At 42.1% G+C, this 21408-nt stretch overlaps 1 protein-coding gene and 1 long non-coding RNA gene across 2 annotated transcripts in view; one reads left to right on the top strand and one right to left on the bottom strand.

Annotated features, from left to right (window-relative positions):
• Window positions 1-18112, top strand: part of LOC134207054 (uncharacterized) — a 36302-nt gene extending 18190 nt beyond the window's left edge. Inside the window, exon 3 of the long non-coding RNA XR_009978350.1 lies at window positions 17771-18112. This is a non-coding gene — a long non-coding RNA (uncharacterized LOC134207054). The remainder of the gene's footprint in view (window positions 1-17770) is intronic.
• Window positions 17779-18726, bottom strand: LOC134207053 (uncharacterized). The gene is made up of 2 exons (XM_062682783.1): window positions 18516-18726; window positions 17779-18225 (listed from the first exon to the last, which is right to left on the bottom strand). Exons 1-2 carry the CDS (start codon window positions 18702-18704, stop codon window positions 17779-17781), a joined length of 636 nt encoding a protein of 211 aa, XP_062538767.1. The 5' UTR covers window positions 18705-18726.
• Window positions 18727-21408: the final 2682 nt, after the last annotated feature.

Below are 21408 nucleotides of genomic sequence, written 5' to 3'. Positions count from 1 at the left end.
CAAATTCTTCTACCACCTCGATTTCGTCACCACCGATGCAAACTCGCGGTGGGTGGCTCACATTGTCTTCTCTTGAACCTCTTCCTATCATGTACTTCGTCTTCGACGTGTTGATGACTAGTCCGATCCGCTTAGCTTCCCTCTTCAGTCTGATGTAGGCTTCCTCCATCTTCTCAAAGTTACGTGCCATAATATCTATGTCGTCGGCGAAACCAAATAGCTGGACGGACTTATTGAAAATTGTACCACTCGTGTTAATCCCTGCTCTTCGTATTACCCTTCCAAAGCGATGTTGAATAGCAGACACGAAAGACCATCACCTTGCCGTAACCCTCTGCGGGTTTCGAAGGGACTCGAGAATGCCCTCGAAACTCGAACTACGCACATCACCCGATCCATCGTCGCTTTGATCAACCGTGTCAGTTTATCCGGAAAACCGTGTTCGTGCATTAGCTGCCATAGCTGGTCCCGATCGATTGTATCATATGCGGCTTTGAAGTCGATGAATAGATGATGTGTAGGCACGTTGTATTCGCGGCATTTCTGCAGTACTTGGCGAATGGCGAACACCTGGTCCGTGGTGGAGCGTTCGCCCATAAAACCCGCCTGGTACTGCCCCACGAACTCCCTTGCAGTTGGTGCTAGTCGACGGCATAAAATTTGGGAGAGTACCTTGTAGGCGGCGTTCAGCAATGTGATTGCGCGGTAGTTGCTACAATCCAGCTTATCGCCCTTTTTGTAGATGGGACACCCAACGAAGGGAAGGTCATCCACTCCTGCGGTAAAACTTCCTCCTCCCAAATCTTGGTAATGACCCAGTGCAGCGCTCTAGCCAGTGCCTCACCACCGTGTTTAAATAGCTCTCCTGGTAGTTGGTCAACCCCAGGTGCTTTGTTGTTTTTCAGCCGGCCAATCTCCTCCTGGAGTTCCTGGAGATCCGGAGTTGGTAGAATTATGTCCTGCGCGCGTTCTCCCAGGTCCATCACCATACTGCCACCGTTGTCTGCCACATCGCCATTCAGGTGTTCTTCGTAGTGCTGCCGCCACCTTTGGATCACCTCACGCTCGTTCGTAAGAAGGTTCCCGTTTATGTCCTTACACATATCAGGCTGTGGCACGTGGCCCTTACGTGAACGGTTTAACTTCTCATAGAACTTTCGTGTGTTATTAGCGCGGTACAGTTGCTCCGTTTCTTCACGGTCTCGATCTTCCTGCTGGCGCTTTTTCCTCCGGAAAATCGAGTTTTGTCTGTTCCGCGCCTGTTTATATCGTGCCTCGTTCGCCCTCGTGCGGTGTTGCAGCAATCTCGCCCATGCTGCATTCTTCTCTTCCTCTAACTGCTCACATTCGCCGTCATACCAGTCGTTTCTCTGATCCGGGGGCACCGTGCCAAGTGCAGCGGTTGCGGTGCTACCAATGGCGGATCGAATATCTCTCCAGCCATCTTCAAGAGACGCTGCGCCTAGCTGCTCTTCCGTTGGAAGTGCCACTTCCAGCTGCTGCGCGTATTCTTGGGCTAGTCTACCATCTTGTAGCCGCCCAATGTTAAGCCGCGGCGTCCGACTTCGACGCGTGTTGTACACCGTCGAGAGTTTTGAGCGCAGGCATACTGCAACGAGGTAGTGGTCGGATTCAATAAGAAGAAGAAAGATCCTGTGTGGACCATATTGTCACGCTCCGTATCATTCTGGAGCAGGTCAATAAATTCCGAGAATCCCTTTACTTGGTATTCAGTGACTACGTAAAAGCTTTCGACCGTCTGAATTACGGGAATATGTGGCGCGCCCTGAGACGCAAGAGGGTTCCTGAGGAATCATCGGCCTCGGCATAGTATGAGGCCTTCTCGTGTTGAGTACTGCACAATGGGGTCTTGTCCCTAGCAGCACACATGTCTTGCATAGTTACTGTAACTGATATGTGATCAGATTTAGTCACAATCAAGTTGCTACAACCATATTGGTCTGACTTGTGCTGCTCGGAGTCTGACCTGATTCGGGTCATAGCTGGTGTGAGCCAAGGAGGTATTCTATCACCGTTGCTGTTTCTCATCGTCATCGACGAGATTCTGGTAGGTGCGATTGACCGTGAACCAAACCGTGTGCTGCTAGGCCAACCTACAGACATGGAGCACCCAAACGACTTCGAATTGGTTGATGACGTTGCACTCCTCGCTTAACGGCGCTCTGATATACAGAATAAGCTCAACGACCTTGCCGAGTGCTCCTCTTCGGCAGGTTTAGTCAGCAACATCAGTAAAACCAAATCGTTGGATGTAAACACGGTGACCCCTTCCAGTTTCACAGTAGCCGGGCAATCAGTGGAGAATGTTGAAAGCTTCCAATAACTTGGTAGCCAAATGGCGTTAGACGGCAGTACCGAGATCGACATAGACGCACGAATCAAGAAAGCTGGGCTGCCTTTGCGATTTTAAGAAATATATGGGAAAAAATGCAGATACATAAATGAACGCACCAAAATACGAATTTTCATCTCTAACGTGAAATCTGTGGTGTTATACTCTAACAAAACATGGTGTGTATCAGTGGAGAACACTCAACGGCTGCAGGTGTTCATCAACAGATGCCTGCGGTATATAATTCAGGCCTGGTGGCCTCACAACTGGATCTCAAACAACAACCTTCATCGTCGTTGTTACGAGAGACCGATGGCGACAGAAATTCGGAATCGGAAGTGGGGCTGGGTCGGCCACACTCTACGTAGGGGCGCAACAAGCATTAGACTGGAACCCAGCGGGACATCGCAGCAGAGGCAGACCCAGAGGCTCATGGCGTCTGCCTCTGCTGCGTATATAAGAATATATAAGCCTCAATAAAGAAATAAAAGAAGTCGACAGAAATCTAACCTGGCAACAGGTTAAAGCGATAGCTAGATATTGCTCAGGATAGTCTTTTGCACCACCGGAGGTTCACAAGATCCATAAGTTAAGACCCTTCCCAAAACCCAATTGAGGTAGTACTGTTGTACATTTGATCGATTCGCGGTTCATGGAGTTTTAAAGCGAGAGACTTCTTGTGTACACAATTATGAAAACATGAATTTCAATATTTTTCTTCAAACTGATGAAGCCTGCTATAGCCGACTGTTCTCGATCTTCGAACCGACGTTTCGAATACTCGTCAATACAATAAATTTATCTTCTTATATTTAAAAATTTATTGATTTTGTCAGTGTTCGCCTAACTAGAGAACAATGTCAGGCTTAGAAATGCTTTCAATTAATACCTGAGGAAATACTAAGTGAAAACTAAGTTGGGAACCAGATCACGTTCCAGTTAGAAAGTATTTAAGAAGAAAAACCCAGATTAATCCACCTAGCGGTGATGGTGCCTTTCTCATTCGTTCAAAAGGTTTGGAAAAATCTCAAATAACACCAATATGTGGATTGGTCTTATTTTTCATATTTGTTTATATGCATAAGAAAATTCTCGCCAAACGCAATTTGTTGGAAACAAATCGGATGAGCATAAGAGCAAAAAATGGCATTTTATTCAGTAGTTTTAAAATTAGTATTTTCGCCATAACTTTTGACCCAATTGTACGATCCGGCCAAGTTTCTTTAGGTAACAATGGGACAAGATTCTGCGTCGAATGCAATCTGTTGCGAGCGACCTGAGAAGCACACATATTGCGCATCAATCACAGTAACTTATATATGACCGGATTCAGTCACAATATGGTTACTGCAACCAGATTTGTTGAAATTGTGTAGCTTGGGGAATAGATGAAGTCTAAGTGCTAAGAAAGTGAGCTAGACTTTTTTGAACTCTTTTTTACAATAAATAGTAATTCGACCATAACATCTAAGCCCATAGTCCGATCTGGCTAATTTTCAATAAGAAAATATGAGACATTCTGCGTCGAATGCAATTTAATGCGAACAAATCGGTTAAGGAAAAGTGCCTGAAAAATGAGTGACATTTTTTTAGCGACTTTTTTCATAACAAAATGGTATAATTTTCGATCGCATAGTCCGATATGGCCAATTTTCAATAGGAAACAACGGGACAGGATTCTACGTCGAATGCAACTTGTTGTGAGCAAATCGATTGAGGATAAGTGCCCGGAAAATGAGTGACATTTTTTACGCGATTTTTTTCGTATGAATTTGTATTTTGGCCATAACTTCTGATTCCATAGTCCGATCTGACCAATTTCAAATAGGAAACAATGGGACAGGATTCTGCGTCGAATGCAACTTGTTGTGAGCAAATCGGTTGAGGATAAGTGCCCGAAAAATGAGTGACATTTTTTACGCGATTTTTTCGTATGAATTTGTATTTTGGCCATAACTTCTGATTCCATAGTCCGATCTGACCAATTTCAAATAGGAAACAATGGGACAGGATTCTGCGTCGAATGCAACTTGTTGCGAGCAAATCGGTTGAGGATAAGTGCCCGAAAAATGAGTGACATTTTTTACGCGATTTTTTCGTATGAATTTGTCCCAAATAGAAAACAATGGGACAGGATTCTGCGTCGAATGCAACTTGTTGCGAGCAAATCGGTTGAGGATAAGTGCCCGAAAAATGAGTGACATTTTTTACGCGATTTTTTCGTATGAATTTGTATTTTGGCCATAACTTCTGATCCCATAGTCCGATCTGACCAACTTCAAATAGGAAACAATGGGACAGGATTCTGCGTCGAATGCAACTTGTTGCGAGCAAATCGGTTGAAGATAAGTGCCCTAAAAATGAGTGTCATTTTTTGAGTAGCTTTGCACACACACACACACACACATACACACACACATACACACACACACACACACACACACACACACACACACACACACACACACACACACACACACACACAGACATCACCTCGATTCGTCGAACTGAGTCGATTGGTATATAACACTATGGGTCTCCGAGCCTTCTATAAAAAGTTTGTTTTTGGAGCGATCATATAGCCTTTACCGTATACTTAGTATACGAGAAAGGCAAAAATAAAACCAATTACTTCGAAAGGGGTGATATTTACCTTGCTCCTTTTTTTACATTATGCAATTGTTTGGTTCGTTTTTTTTTTTTGGTAAATTAAAACTTTTCGGCTGTTTTTTGTCAGTTGACAGCTCCCTATAATTAACTGACAACTTGTTGCTTGCTTGCATCGAGTCGTATCTTCTCCAACATTCTTTACAATAATGTTCTACATGTCTTTACGGGACTGTCATGTCAGTTCTGCCCAGAGAACCTGTGCTGCGATCTACACCTTTAATGGTTTAGACGTTCTGACATAAAAACAATGTCAGGCACGTTGAAAATTTTCTTCACCTATTTCAATTTTCATCAAACCTACTCATACTATTACTCCGTTCTTCATAAAAAAAATGAAATCGCAAAAATGAAAACAAGCTCTCACTCTCTCGGTTTTCCACCAAGCTTGTTGTAGCAGATCACTACCACGATCATCGCCGCAATGATCGTTGTCGCACGATCGATCCGTTCCTTCACTTCTCAAACTGTGTTATGAATCCGCACTTTCATTCAAACGCACGACGACCGGTGGCGTTTTGTTTCGTTCCATTCCGAACCAACACACCCCGGTACCCACGCGATCGATCGACATTCCGTCGACCGTGTTGTCCGCGCCGCCACATCTGGTACGGCTTCTTGTGCTGCCATAGCTATAATGAAGGAATAAAAATTGATTATTGTAGATTCGAATTACGATCGAATTCAATGCTATAAACAGTAACACGACATCATTTCGCGAGTAGCGCGAGTTTTACGAGCTGTGCGATGTGAGGAATTTCCTGTCCGGTGCGCCCCGGAGTCCGGACGGACAGATCGTTTCGACTGCGAAAGTGTATCAAAAGTTTATGGAGGTGCATGGTGATTTATTGTTGGAGAATGTTTTTATAACCTTCGCACAGTAGCCGCTGGTTGACCCGAACCGGACAATCACTCGTCGCAGCAGCAGGCCCCACGAGCCCGCACGCTGTAGTAAGTCGAGAGCGCGGAAAGGCGGTGAGTATCAGACACAGAGAACGGAAACTTGCAAAATATAAAAACAAAACAGCGTGATCATGATCTACTACTGGCGAAAAGTTGAGTGATGTGTCGGGAAAAATTTCATGAATCGCTTGCGGTATTTCAAATTTTCGCCATTCGCGCTGTCAGATAGCGTGTGAATGTGTTGCTAACCATTAGCAGTTTGCAGTGGCAGCGAGACTTAAGGGTAGGCAGTATTTCGCTATTGAGATCAATCCAAACGTTACATTTACAGTACGGAATTTATTTTAGTCGATGGTAAAATGGAATGGTATGGTAGATTTATTGTCGCTGAAAAATGCAAAAAACAAGCAATAAAAGATTATGTTGCGTTCTATTTTATTTGTAACAAATATGGTGGGTAATTGTTGTAAATGCGCGGAACGTTTTTTGCGACTTAAGTTTGTCCCGACATTTCCAAGAGAGAACAATGTTGTTGGCATTGGCAATGTTGTAGTTTTACATTCACTGCTCATGAGCAAACAATTATGTTTATTTTTTTGCGGAAAATATCCTATGCCGCATACCCTTGAAGCAAGTCAGTGGCAGAGCACTAATTCTGAGTGCGCGCGGAAGCGCGAAGAAGTGGATCATCACGGCGAACAACCCCCTAGCTCGGCAACATGACGAGTCGGTATCTTTCACATTTTAATACCTATCAAAACACGACCGACGGGACAGGACTTAATTAGTGGCTCCCGTTGGCTGGCGAAACTGGGCGCAACATTTTAGCGATAACCAAGCGTTGTAGAGTGAGATTGAACGTGATGTGATATTTAACATTCGGAATTTGAAATTGCGAACTTACAACGACAAAGTCACCGAAGTCAAAATTCGAGCCATCAGATATGCAGGCACCTATTGCGAACGGCAACGCCCACTCCAAGAAACGAGTGTATGTACGAAGGTAGGTAGTGACTCAGATGACGTTTCCTGACCACAAGGACAACAAACCACCGCGGAAAATTCATTCATCACTACACCTTTTTGTTATTTTGAACAAGAGCAAAACAACAAGATGAAGCGCTTTCCGCACAAAAATACATGTACACCACTGCTATGAGGGGGCATCTTGGGAAATGCGGAGGCGTTCGGTATCCGGTGAGGCATCGTCCGTCGTCCTCTTGTCGGACGGATGCCCCAGAGAGAGCAGTTGTGTTTACAGCAGTGTTTCTCAACCGATGTATTTTTATTTCGTTATGGTATATGATTGCAACTATGACACAATTTGTAATGGTGAAGATAGGAGAAATAAATTTATAGTGCTGATGCGTTTTGCAGAAACTGTAAACCTGATATGTGGATTACGAAGCACGGTGTAAACGCACCAATTAATGTACTTGTAGTTTTAGATGATGTACGAGACAGAAACTAAAAGTCTGTGCTTGCGACACCAACAGCCAGATTAACTATTTGCACTTAGAATAAAATGCTTTTTCACAACGACATGAGATGCATCATACAGGCCGATCCGAATTTGCTTTTGGTAAGGTTACTTCATTGGAGAACGCCTGCACCGAAATCATTCTCTATGATGGGATGCGAAATCAGCTCTATGATGGGATGCGCGGGTGCGCGTATTTGAAAATAAATTGCATTGTTTCTCCACTTTCCTCATTGCTGGCGGCGTACAAGCTCCCCTTCATACCCGGCATCATCACAAAAGAGTCAGTTTCGCTTTCGATTTCAACGGCATGATAAATGAAAACAAAAAATTAATACCCGTTCTGAGTTTGACAATCGCCGCCGGCAATAGAATGGCATATAGTGAATCGATGTACGGCGAGGTAAGCCTAACAGTTGATAGGGCTCATTCGCAACTTACATAACGTTTACTTGATACTTGATGGGCTACAGCTCTTCGATGAACCTACGCCGAATGGAGCATCCTTCTCCACTGGACTCGATCCTGGGCCAATCGCTTCCAGTCGCCCTGAACATTGAGCGCCCTCAGGTCCTCTTCAACTGCAAAAAGCCATCGTGTACGCGGCCTTCCACGAAGCCTGCGGCCTCTTCCGGGTTCTCTACTAAATATTATCTTCGCTTGACGTTCTTCCGGCATACGAACAACGTGACCAGCCCACCGTAGTCTGCCGTGTTGTATAAGCTTAATAATATCCAGCCCTTTATACACCTGGTACAATTCGTGATTCATGCATGTGATCAATACGCCTTTTCACCTTGATGGTAACATCATTATCGCACGTCACTAATGATCCAAGATACACAAATTCTTCTACCACTTCAAATTTTTCACCATCCAGCACCATTTCGCTACCACTACCGCTAATGAGCCCACGTTGATTGCCAGCGACCATGTACTTCGTTTTGCTGGTATTGATCGTGAGTCCAATCCTCGCTGTCTCCCTCTTAAAAGCCACAAAAGCCTCTTCCACGGCACGGCGATCAATTCCGATAATATCGATATCGTCCGCAAATCGCAGAAGCATATGCGATTTTGTGATAATGGTACCGCTTCTTTGCACACCAGCTCTCCTAATCGCTCCCTCGAGCGCTATATTGAACAGTAGATTAGAGAGTGCATCACCCTGTTTTAATCCATCTAAGGTAACAAATGACGTCGATATTTCATCCGCAACCCTTACACTTGATTTCGATCCGTCCAACGTTATACGAATCAGCCGTATCAGTTTCGCCGGAAAACCATGTTCAAGCATAATTTGCCATAATTCATTCCGTTTCACTGAATCGTACGCCGCCTTGAAATCAATAAACAGATGATGTGTCTGCAAGTTGTACTCCCGGAATTTATCAAGGATTTGTCTCAGGGTAAACATTTGATCCGTCGTTGATCGGCCCTCACGAAAACCTGCTTGGTATTCGCCGACGAAGGACTCTTCAAGCGGTCTCAATCTGTTGAACAGAATACGGGCCGAATTAAGGAGGGTTATTCCTCGGTAATTTGCGCACTCCAGTCTGTGCCCTTTTTTAAAGAGAGGGCAAATGAGGCCGTCCAACCAGCTAGCAGGCATTGCCTCGTCTTCCCATATTTTCGACATAATATGGTGCAGAACTTCATAAAGCTGCTCACTGCCATGTTTGAGAAGTTCAGCCGGGAGCTGGTCCTTCCCCGCAGCCTTATTGTTTTTCAGCTCTTTAACAGCTTTTTTAACCTCATCTAGTGTAGGTGACTCCACAGCTTGTCCATCGTCGCTAATATTTATTCTGTTCACCGATGCACCGTCACTTCCTCCATTCAACAAAGTCTCGAAGTGTTGCTTCCACCTGGCAGCCACTTCAGTTTTATCTGTCAGCAAATTGCCTTGTTGGTCGTTGCACATGACGGGAGATGGCGCTGTCTTTCTCCGCACGCCATTGACAGACTCATAAAACCTCCGCATATCGTTCTGCTCCATTTTTTCCTGCGCCTCACTAATAACTTGTTCTTCGTACTCTTTTTTCTACCTGCGGTGGGTACGTTTTTCGGCTACTCTTGCTTCCTTGTACCGATCTCTATTCGATCGGGTACCCGACACCAACATCCGGCTTCTGGCAACGTTCTTCTCGTCTGTCACTCTCTGACACTCCACATCGAACCAACCCGTCCTGGGTCGCCTCTGTGCAGTGCCTACCACTTCCCGTGCTGTTGTGCTCACCGCTCCATGGATCGACTCCCATAGATCGTTGATGTTGTCGCTAACGTTGATTGCACTTATCCGTTCGTCGAGCTTCTGGCGGTACTCAGCCGATACTCCTTCCGCCGACAATCGCTGGATATTGTAACGCATCGTTCGATACTGTTGACAATCGTGATCGAATTTTACTGACAACGAGGTAGTGGTCAGAGTCAATGTTCGGACCTCTGAATGTCCGCACATCGATAACATCCGAGAAATGGCGCCCATCCACTAGAACATGGTCTATCTGGTTGCAAGTTTCACCATTTGGGTGTCTCCAGGTGTGCTTTCGGATGTTCTTTCGTGCAAAGTAGGTGCTACTGATGGCCATCCCTCTGGCAGCAGCAAAATTTATTAGCCGTAGGCCGTTGTCATTGGTAGCGGGTGAAGGCTCTCCCTACCGATTATGGGACGGAAAAGTCCTATCTACCGACCTGAGCGTTAGCGTCTCCGATAACAATTTTCACGTCATGCTTTGGGCACTCTCCATAGGTTTTATCAAGACATTCATAAAACGTGTCCTTCACGTCGTCGGGTTTATCGTTTGCACCGACAAACGTTGATTAGGCTGTAATTGAAGAATTTGCCCCGTATCCTCAACACACAGATTCGTTCGCTAATGGGTTTCCACCGCATTACTCGCCTCATCTGCTTGCCCATCACTACGAAACCAACTCCATGCTCTGCTTTTTCACCGCCGCTGTGATAGATGTTATACTTGAATGCAGTGTTGGTCGTGGAGTCCACGGCTCGGAATTCACGTTCTCCGGATCTAGGCCATCGGACTTCTTGAATAGCAGCCACGTTCACTCCAACCTTCTGCAGTTCACGAGCCAGAAGGCTCACTCGTCCAGGTTCATTTAAGGTCCTGACATTCCAGGTACCGAGTTTCCAATCATAGTCCTTATTTCGTTGCCGGGTCGGTTTGGCAGCCCAAAAATTGTCCATTAAAACAGATGAAATTGTCCTTAAACAATTGAAAAATGCTCCTTAAAAAAACTGATCATTTTTCCTCAAATGATTGAACAAATTTCCTTGAAATATATAAAATGCTCCGTAAACATTTGAAAAGTGTACGTAGAAACGAAAAAAATATACCGTAAACAATTGAAAATGTTCCTTAGAAAAACAAAGATTTGCTATTTAACTAATGATAATTGCGCAGTATATTGATATAAAAATTATTGTGAAATAGTTGAAAAAGTACCTTGAAATTGGCTGTCATAAAGTAGAAAAGAAGGAGTAAACCAATAAAAAATGCTCCTTAACCTGAGAAAATGCTCCTTAAACTAAAAACAGTGCTCCGTAAAAAAAATGAAATGCTCCATAAACTTATACAAAATGTAATCTTAGCCTACAAGCAATTCAAAGCATTGTTAAAGAAATTGTACCTTTCCGTGATCTTTGTTTTTCTAAGGAGCATTTTCAATTGTTTACGGTACATTTTTTTCGTTTCTACGGTACACTTTTCAAATGTTTACGGAGCATTTTATATATTTCAAGGTAATTTGTTCAATAAATTAAGGAAAAATGATCAGTATTTTTAAGGAGCATTTTTCAATTGTTTAAGGATAATCATGATTGTTTCATGATGCATTTACCATTTTCCCGGGTCGGTTTCCAAAAATAACGTTCTCTTTTTCTTCTATCTTTATTTTTCGTGGTATTTGAGAGGCTTCAGTAAGCTACCTTACCGGGGTCGCGTTACCTACATCGCGATGATGGGGCTGCCACCTTAGGTATAGCAGACGGGATACAGCATTTCGTTAATCTGCCGCTGGGTACCAGGCAGATGCTGTTTGAGCCGCACCTCCTGGTGAACAGACGCTCGAGGCGTACCTTCTCACTCTAGCAGAAGGACAACAGTGCCCAGGCTGCACTACCAGCTAAGTACACAACCCTTAGCTGGCGGTCTTTTGTCATCGGAAGACCCGTGGAAGCGTGAGATAGGGACTTGTGGGGACCAGAGCTCTGTTGGGCGCTCCTTCCTTGATGTCAACCCACCATTTTGCAGCCCATAACGTTTAATCGATTATAAATTCTTCTTGACATCACGAACGTCTACACTTTTTTTTTCTTTTTTTATCTATTGCATTTATTTGACAGGCTCAGGCGTGTATATCACTTAACGGAGCCGAGACTCTTTATGATATTTAAAAACTATATCATTATTATTAACAGTTAGTAAGGGGAAAGGTACATTGACCAAGATACTCGTGGTGACTCAAGGTTAGATTGCGTAATTTCAGGATGGACAGGGTTGGGGTTTTGGTTTGGGGTATTTCAGTTGCTCATCCAGATATTTGACGTCAAAAACATTGTAGCGTAGCGTCGTGCTCCACTTTTTTTCCTTGTTGGGTATTTTAATCACTGCGACCATTTGTTAGATCTATTGTGGTGTATGTCCCGTTTGATATAGTTTTGTTAAGTTGGCGTATTATTTATGGCTATGTAGAACAACCGCATCGCCTTGACTGGCAGCGGATTCCCAATTCAGAATTATCGTTCTGATGAATCGTACTGGGATTTGTTCTTTGAACTTCAGATGGTTCTATCCTCCCCCTGCTGCAGAACTGAAAAAAGTCCTCTACATATATGCTACAGAATCGACATACATCATCTTGAAGCTTTCCTAACAGCTTTAAGGTGAAGGTGGGCTGAGTACCAAAACAAAGCTTTGAAAGTTTTGGTATAATAAAAACTGTCATATACTGTAGTAGTATTGGTGTCGTTTTTATATAAAAAACAAAGAATATTAGGGAACGTCCACAAATTACGTAACGCTTAGAGGGGGAGGGGGGTTGAGTGAAGTGTGACGATCCATACAAAATTTTCAGAAGCTCCATACAAAAAGTGTGACATAGGGTGGAGGGGGGTTGAAAATTCCCAATTTTTGCGTTACGTAATAATTGGATCTTCCCTTAGTAGGGTGGTTCAAAAACGACCCAGCTCCACCACGCTCAATCGATTTCGTCCTATGCTCCTAGTGTCCTCCAAATGCCGATTCGAACAAAAACAGCTTGAGCACAAGCCAGTGAAAGTTTGGATGAATGCCAGGATGGGAAACTAAACCTTTCATTACACTGGCTATAGTGCCTCTCCTCCAAACGCTGGCGAAAACAAAACCCACATAACTGAATGAAAACCGCACCTTGGGAAAGATCCATTGATTACGTAACGCGAAAATATCATTTTATACCCCGCTTACTCCCATGTCAAACTTTTTGTATGAAGTATCTGCTCCTGGTGTGATAAATATCACAGGCAAATTCTGACTATTTTGTTGAATTACACGTTTCACTGATGCTTTCTGAGAAGCCTAATTATCATGCTAAGGATTCGCAACCTCGATTAGAATCGACTCCCAACTATAGGAACGAAAATTCAATATACATTGTCTATGGAGTCAAAGCTCTTGAATATTTTATCCAGTCATATGGTCTCCCCCACGCCAGGGCCCAATGACGAAGCGCTACAATCAGAATAATGTAAAATTCAACCTTGCCATATGAATCTCATATAAACCTGAAACAACCTGTGCACGGTAACATCCTATTCAAACCAGCTCAAACCATCGGAAGACACCCAGAATATAAAACATATTCGACTGAGCATGGCGGAGCATAATAATTTTTGAGCCACCCTAAACATTAGTTTACTGCTGCAAGTTCCGGTGTTTACATTCGCTCCGGGATCCGTTTTTAGTGTTTTTTTTTGGGCAAAAAAAGCAGTTTTTATTAAGTTTTCGCTTCAAACAAGTGACTGATTTCAAAAAGTGATGTTTAATTGGCATTCCATCAACATTTCGGACTGCTCGTGTGCGGAGAAGTGTGTGAAAACTTTAATTTTTCAAATGCTTTTTGAGAAGAAGGGAAGTGCAGTGATAAACCCACCAAATCGTGAATGGCTATTAAATTGGCACGAAACTGCTGATTTATGCATTAATTCGTGCCAAAATGCATAGGACTCTTTGAAGAAACATGTTCTTTATGAGGAAGTAAATAAATATGCTGGGAACAGGTTAGTAATTTGAATATTAAACTTTCGTTCGATACTATTCGATGCATTCGAATGTTGGTGGGAGAGGAGTGCGGGAGGTGTCGGATTGACCCGTGGAAGGTCCGGTTCCATATTGACTGCCATCTTGGTACTCTTCCAACTATGTCCTTAAGTGATATCGACTCGGGCAATGGCCTGTTATAACTTATAAGCCCTGCATATGTGCAAAAATCTTTTTATTCGGAAAATCTAGAATTGTGCGAGTAGATCACTTCTTTTACTTGGTAGATTTATATTTATTTTCATTCATAATGGCTCTTACATAAGAATTTCAAACATCGTACGGGTATGTCGTTCGATTGCTGGAATTGGTATCTCCACTCCTGGGTCTCTATCGCCAGGAGATTGAATCCTCCCTTCGATTTCCAGCTCTGCCAAGTGCAGTCGTGATAGCTGAGTTGGAACATGGCGTGTCTTCCAAACGGTACCAGTGTGGTGACGTTGTCCCTTTTCTAATCGGATCCTTCTCTGTCGTTTCGTACTATGGGGTCCTCCATATTGCTGCTAGTTGTGGACGGTTACAAAAATGAAGCACTCCACTCACTGAACGTAAGGAACCATCAAATATCTTAGTGAAGCTTGATCCTGATGATGATTATTCCAAGACTAATTTACATTTCCGCTCACACTCAGAAGTTAATTCCTAATGAGAACTGAAATTGAAGATTAATCGTTAGTTCATTTGATTATGTTGAGTCTGCTGCTGTGTTGGTTGGTCCGTCGCAGTTATCTGTTTCGGGCAATATATATGACTTATAGAAAGAACTGATATGGTGTAAGCTAAGAGATAGCTGTCATTTAGTGTGAGCGTGGATTTTCGGTGATAAGGCGAGTCGTGCCGTGGTTAACTAAGTTTTCGATTCATTGTTTTATATCTTCTTCTTCTTCTTGGCATTACATCCCCACACTAGGACAGAGCCGCCTCGCAGCTTAGTGTTCATTAAGCACTTTCACAGTTATTAACTGCGAGGTTTCTAAGCCAAGTTACCATTTTTGCATTCGTATATCATGAGGCTAACACGATGATACTTTTATGCCCACGTTAGTCGAGAAAATTTCCAATCCGAAAATTGTCTAGACCAGCACCGGGAATCGAACCCAACCACCCTCAGCATGGTCTTGCTTTGTAGCCGCGCGTCTTACCGCACGGCTAAGGAGGGCCCACATTGTTTTATATATAGTTACGTTATAGAGAATTGAGAATTATGAAAAAAAAATTCTTCAAATAGTGCATGGCCGTTACGGCATCTATCATTTTCATATCAGTATTGTGGTGTTTTTCTTAAATATAGTGTTTCTCAAACTATGGGTTTGGAAGGAAGAAAGAAGAAGGAAGAAGGAAGATAGAAGGAGTAAGAAGGAAGAAGAAAGAAAAAATAAGGAAGAAGGTAGAAAGAAGAAGGAAGAAGGAAGAGGTAGAAAGAGATGAAGAAAGGATGAAGGAAGAAAGAAGAAGAAAGAAGAATGAAGGAAAGAGGAAAGAAGAAAGAAGAAGGAAGAAGGAAGACGGAAAAGGGAAGAAGGAAGAAAAAAGAAGGAAAAAAAGAAAGCGAAGAAGGAAGAAGGAAGAAGAAAGAAGGAAGAAGGAAGAAAGAAGAAGATAGAAGGAAGAAAGAAGAAGGAAGAAGAAATAAGATAGAAGGAAGAGAGGAAGAGGGAAGAAGGAAGAAGGGAGAAGGGAGAAGGAAGAAAGAAGAAGGAAGAAAGAAGACGTAAGAGGGAAGAAAGAAGAAGGAATAAAAGAAAGCGAAAAAGGAAGAAGGAAGAAGAAAGAAGGAAGAAGAAAGAAGGATGAAGGAGGAAGGAAGAAGATAGAAAGAAGAAAGAAGAAGGAAAAATGAATAAGATAGATGGAAGAAGGAAGAGGGAAGAAGGAAGAAGGAAGAAGGGAGAAGGGAGAAGGGAGAAGGAAGAAGGAAAAAGGAAGAAGGAAGAAGTTCTCTGTTCTCTACTTCTCATTACTCTTTTCAAAGTATTCATTACTTGCTGTCTGAGGTAAATTTTTTTAACTTTTCGGTTATCACCTTTATTGTTAATGAAACTATGAGTTTTTCCCATGAAAATATTCACAAAAAAAATAAAAATCAGGCGGCATTCAAAAAGCTGCCAAAAATCAGGTGTTACCGTTCACACAAAATGTCCCTAAGTAGACTGCCAATTAAAAAGTAACATTAAATATAGTTTGATAGTTATGTAAAATACATATGTATGTAATCCAAAGCCTAAGAATTAAAATATTAGCATGCAAACGAGTAAATAAAAGAAAATAAAATATTTAAAAACGAAGAGCTAAAATAAAATAAAAACAAAATTTGAAAAGCACTTTCGAACACAGAACACGAATAAAACTGCTGCATGGGTATCAGCCGAAAAGTTGTCGCGAGTTAAATAAGCAATTCGCTTTGACGCAGCCGTGCTGTTCCCATCTAGCGGCGACGGACGTGTGCGTGAAATCACTTTCAACACGGTGAAGTATAGAAAGTATATTTTAAAATGCTTTTAAAATGTTATCAACAGTGATATGTTGAAAACTTTTAAATTCATAGGGTTACTACATGTTAGGCTCCTTATCTACACATGTTTTTTTAATCAAAATAATTCAACTATATAAAAGTAAATTTAAAAAATGAACAATTTCCGGCTAAAATGTGTTTTCATGCTATAATAAGCATTTTAAAATTGACGTTCTATATCCCTTGCTGGGTGAAATAAAAAAGCATCAACAGACCCCCATTTTGCTTTCACGCTTTCGTCACGGCCAATTATCACCAAAAAGGGATGGTGAAAAACTACAGGACAAGAATGGATAGGCTATAGGGTAAACGTAGACTAGAGAGGATCTGATCTCGTTCCTATCGAGAACACCGGAGAGAACAGACGTTAAAACAAGGTTTAATTCGTATTGGAAAGTCTAATTTGACGTATTAGGTCCCTAGGAGTGCCAAAGTGATCGTTAATTCGTGGTACTTACAATTATTGACGAATCAGGACCCGAAAGTGCTCAGTTAACGAGCCTGGAAGTTGAACCCAAGCCCCCCAACTGGCCCAGCGATTGCTACGGAAACTGAATCGCTCAAGCTAGTTCTGGTTCGTCCTTCACCGAATACGGATCGATCGGACCTTATTTGGTCGCCCAGAAGCCATGGCAAAGGGCAGTCCGCCCTAGAGTCGCCTACGTATTCCTGAACAGTAAATTTGAATGTTTGTTTTTAATTTTAGGAACAGTTCAAACGCAAATCAAAACTAGAATATGGTTGCAGTGTCTAAGATTAAATAGGAGAGGTGGAAGCCCCCTCCCTCCTAGCCCCCTCCTTTCTAGAAATATTTCATTTAAAATAGTCGAACATTATTTTTACTGGACACATAACATTATCTTTAACTAAGTTGATTTTGTTGAAGTCGACATAATTTCCAATTCGAAAGTTGCCTAGACCGGCACCGTGAATGGAACCCAGCCACCTTCAGCATAGTATTGCTTTGAAGCCGCGCATCTTACCTCATGGCAAAGAAGGGCCCTGTCCCTTAACTTCACAAAATAACTCTCCGATACGGAGCTCCCGTCTGGACGGCTGGTGTAATCAGGAGAAGAAATCCGTACGGCTTAATAGCACATATAAGCAGATGGCCGTGAGAGTAGCAAGTGCGTATCGTATAAACCATCACTGAACCGACTTTATTAGGACGCCGTCAACGGAGACACACAAATGTATTGTCAAAATTGTTAACCTCAGGTGTAGCCATGTAGAGCAGCCCTGAATTATAAAGGTCTTTCACCATTTTCTCTTGTGTCGTTTTCCCACGTCCACAAAGGGACCATCAAGCCTCGTCCTTCTTGGATCACTACATAGATACTCCCCCCTTTGAGTTATAGCTTTGCCCATCCTACCGCATTAGACACCTTTTGTCGACAGCTCTGTTTTTATCATACTCCTGCGAAGAACAGAATCATCCTCAGCTTGAGTATTGGGGTGATTGAAATAGCGTAACGACCCGGTAGAATACCCTCCCGTGAGCTAGCGAGTTTCAATGTAATCACCGTTTTTTATTTTCCAAGCGATAATATCATCCTGGATAAGCAAGATTTTCCTGCTCAGCATCACCATCCTTCTCGTTCTCCAATCGTCTGACGATGGCACGCCGTTTGCTGAAATGCATCCACCAGTCCACCAGGAAAAGCAAAGCAGCGATGAATCCGATGGCAGCCGCCGATCGATTGTTACCGATGGGATAGGCGCGGAAAAGATCGGACAACACGCAGTACCCCAGTATGTAGTAGCCAGCTGCCGCCAATCCAGTGAACCAAAGTTCCACCCTGAACCATTGCATCGAAGTGAATGCTCGACGAACCGGACGAGCTGCAAGTAACGAATCGCCCAGCAGAAGCACCGTCCCGATCACCGAATTTACTGTGAGGAAAACGTAGGAAACTTCAAGCGGAGTGAAAAAGGGTTCATACTGATAGGAATGGCTTTTCGATAGGAGGTACACCAGAATCCAAATGGCTGATATCTGAATAAAAAGCATGTGTAATAAAATTAATGTTCAAAGCATTAAATTAATGATTTCGTGTGTGTTACTTCTACGTGAAGTTAAACGATTTACAATGATATGGAAATGCTAATATCATCTTCCAAACTTGGACGTACATGTTCATGATAGCATTAGAGGCGAAAGTATAGAATTGATAGTTCCTTAGTACTTTCGCCTCTAATGCTATCATGAACATGTACGTCCAAGTTTGGAAGATGATATTAGCATTTCCATATCATCGTTCAAAGCATATTGTTTTGAGTACCTACATTTTGTCCTACTTTAAGGGCGGCTCGAAAAGTCGTCAGTACTTCCCAATTGATTAGGCCATTGGCAAATTCCGATGGGTTTCGTAGAATGTTAACATCATTATTCAAAGGAAACTCTAGTGGGAAATTTTTTTTCTGTTCGACTTTGTGAACTGTTGGGATGGAGATAATTGTGGAAATTTTGTTCATATTTGCAGAGTTATGCTACCACCCATCCAATAGTATTGGCAAGTAAACACAGAATGAAACTCACTTTGAATAGTGATAGCAATGTTACGCGAAAGCGTCATTCAACTTGTGGTGCTGATATCTTTACTCTCACTTAACAGGCCTGTTAGAGCATTTAATTTTGGCGGGAATCACATTTGTTCTTCATGCCAAAATCCAAAGAAAAGTAAGAGTGCTTATCGTGCTTATCTGTCCTTATAGGGTAATTGCGCGGCAATTTTGTGCTCGTCGCGCACATTGAGGTGTTGAGCTTACGTGTACACTGTGTCCACGCAAAAAGTGAGTAATGAAGTCATGCAAACGTAGTGGAGGAGTATCGTTTATCCCTACGTATGTTTCGACAGAAAACAGCTGTGGTCATTCTTACAACTGTCTTTTATTTGCTATAGTAATTAAGTGACGGGAAATATCATTTCGATGTCATGGGACTAATTTGTTAATAACCTTTACCACAAACTGTTTACAATTGAACCGTTTTTTTGACAAACTGAATATGTAACATTTTTGGCCAAAATGAGATTTTTATATATTTTGAAAGTCATTACTTGCTGCTCACCAATTGGCACGCTGATGTGTGAATCTATTAAGGTCACTCCTGACAGAATCCAAGTTTCAAAGCGCTCGCGTTTTCGGGGGCACACCACTCGATACGGAAGCAACGCATAACTGTCATTTTTATTTTTCACGCATGCTGCGATGCACCAAGCTGAATCAACAAAAATGTCAGTCGTCAGCCGCCTCCGTATCGAGTGGTGTGCCCCCGAAAATGCGAGCACTTCGAAACTTGGATTTTGTCAGGAGTGACCTTAACGAGTTCAAGCATTATTTTGCTTAAAAAGAAAAAAACGTCCAAAGCTAATTGAATTCAAATAATCTAATAATTACAACAACAAAAAATAAAGCAAGAAATAACTTATGACTAATAATTAGGCTTCAACTCATTTCAATGATATTTTACTTAAAAGGATAAAAACGTCAAAGCTATTTATTAATTAAAAATAATAATCTAATTTCATAATATATTTACAAATGATTTTGCTTAAAAAGATAAAAACGTCTGAAGCTTTAAGCAAATTCAATAAAATTATTCCAAAAAATCCACACCGCATTACAACTTTACTCAACATGGTTTTAATACCAGAACAATGATGTGGTGTGGAACAATGTTCCCAAACTGTGGGTCACGACAGATAAAACGTGATTCATACTTTGGTTTGATGATTAGAGAACAACAAATTTACGAAGTAAATGGCCTTCTTTTGTTTGTCAAATACAATGACATTTTTTTCCAAAAAACATTCCAAATTTTACCCAATGCAATCCAAAACTAAGCGGAATTGAACTTCATTACTAATAAGATTTAAGAACAACCTAATAAAGATAAGAAAATCCATGCTAATCCAAATTCAATTCAAATCAATTTAAATCAATCTAAATCCAATCCAAATCCAATCCAAACTCAATCCAAATCAAATCCAAATGTCAATCCAATCCAATTCAATTCAAATCCAATACTAAACCAATCCAAATCCAATTCAAATCCATTCCAAATCCAATCCAAACCCGTAAATTTATTCCAACTTTCAATTTCGTGTATAGTATACCATTAACCATTTGCCATCAACTAGTACTGCTAGCCAATAACTCCAAACTTATCTTACGCATAATAAATTCGAACTTCCGAATAGCTTTGTAAAACCCGGCAACCATATTAATGTTTCAAATTCCAAGATATCTGTTCCTACAGGTAATCCCGCTATGGTTACCTAGTCAGTACATTCCAAGATCAATTTCTAAATAATATATTTGGCTTTCCGAACAGTTTCGAACAGTACGAGTACGGTATTGAATATTTCTCCATTTCTCTCAGATTTCGTTATATTATTGCCCAACTGGTAGTCTCATGTATGCTGCCATACTAACGCCGCCGTTTTAACCAAAATCAATGCTCGCAGGACTTTGAGATTTTCTGGATCGTAAACCATTTTCCGTTGGTCTTCCATATGCACCTTGTAGTTTTACAAACTACAATACATTTTTTCGGCCACCTTTCAGACACGCCTTAAAGTTTTCTAAACCACAAACCATTTCCACCGACCTTCCAGACGCGCATTGTAATTTTGCAAGCTACAAACCAATTTCTTACGGTTTTCCAGGCGAGGCTTTGATGTTCCTCAAACCACAAACTATTTTTCGGTCTTTCAGTCGCGCCACCACAAACCATTATCCGACGGTCTTCGAGACGCGTATCGTGATTTTGCAAAGCACAAACCATTTTCTGACGGTCTTCGAGACGCGCCTGTTATTTAGCAAACCATAACACCTTTTCGACGGTCTTCCAGGCGCGGCTGGATTACAAATCAAAATTTATTTTCCGACGGTCTTCGAGACGCGTCTTGTGATTTTGCAAACCACAAACCATTTTCCGACGGTCTTCCAGGCGAGGCTTTGATGTTCTTCAAACCACAAACCATTTTTCCAGCGGTCTTTCAGTCGCGCCACCACAAACCATTTTTCGACGGTCTTTGAGACGCGTGTTGTGATTTTGCAAACCACAAACCATTTTCCGACGGTCTTCGAGACGCGTCTTGTGATTTAGCAAACCACAAACCATTTTCCGACGGTCTTCCAGGCGAGGCTTTGATGTTCTTCAAACCACAAACCA

Source organism: Armigeres subalbatus, chromosome 1 (genome assembly GCF_024139115.2).
Source record: "Armigeres subalbatus isolate Guangzhou_Male chromosome 1, GZ_Asu_2, whole genome shotgun sequence".
Classification (NCBI taxonomy): domain Eukaryota; kingdom Metazoa; phylum Arthropoda; class Insecta; order Diptera; family Culicidae; genus Armigeres; species Armigeres subalbatus.
The sequence above is the reverse complement of the archived record's forward strand: the minus strand, read 5'-3'. Positions and strand labels throughout refer to the sequence as shown.

What these genes read in the sequence shown, in the direction of transcription:
- LOC134207053 (XM_062682783.1), bottom strand. Translation starts at nt 18,704, where the DNA reads ATGAACAAAATTTCCACAATTATCTCCATCCCAACAGTTCACAAAGTC. An exon ending in CCCTTAAAGTAGGACAAAAT is followed by an intron (nt 18,226 to 18,515) that starts GTAGGTACTCAA and finishes CTTTTTATTCAG; the next exon opens with ATATCAGCCATTTGGATTCT.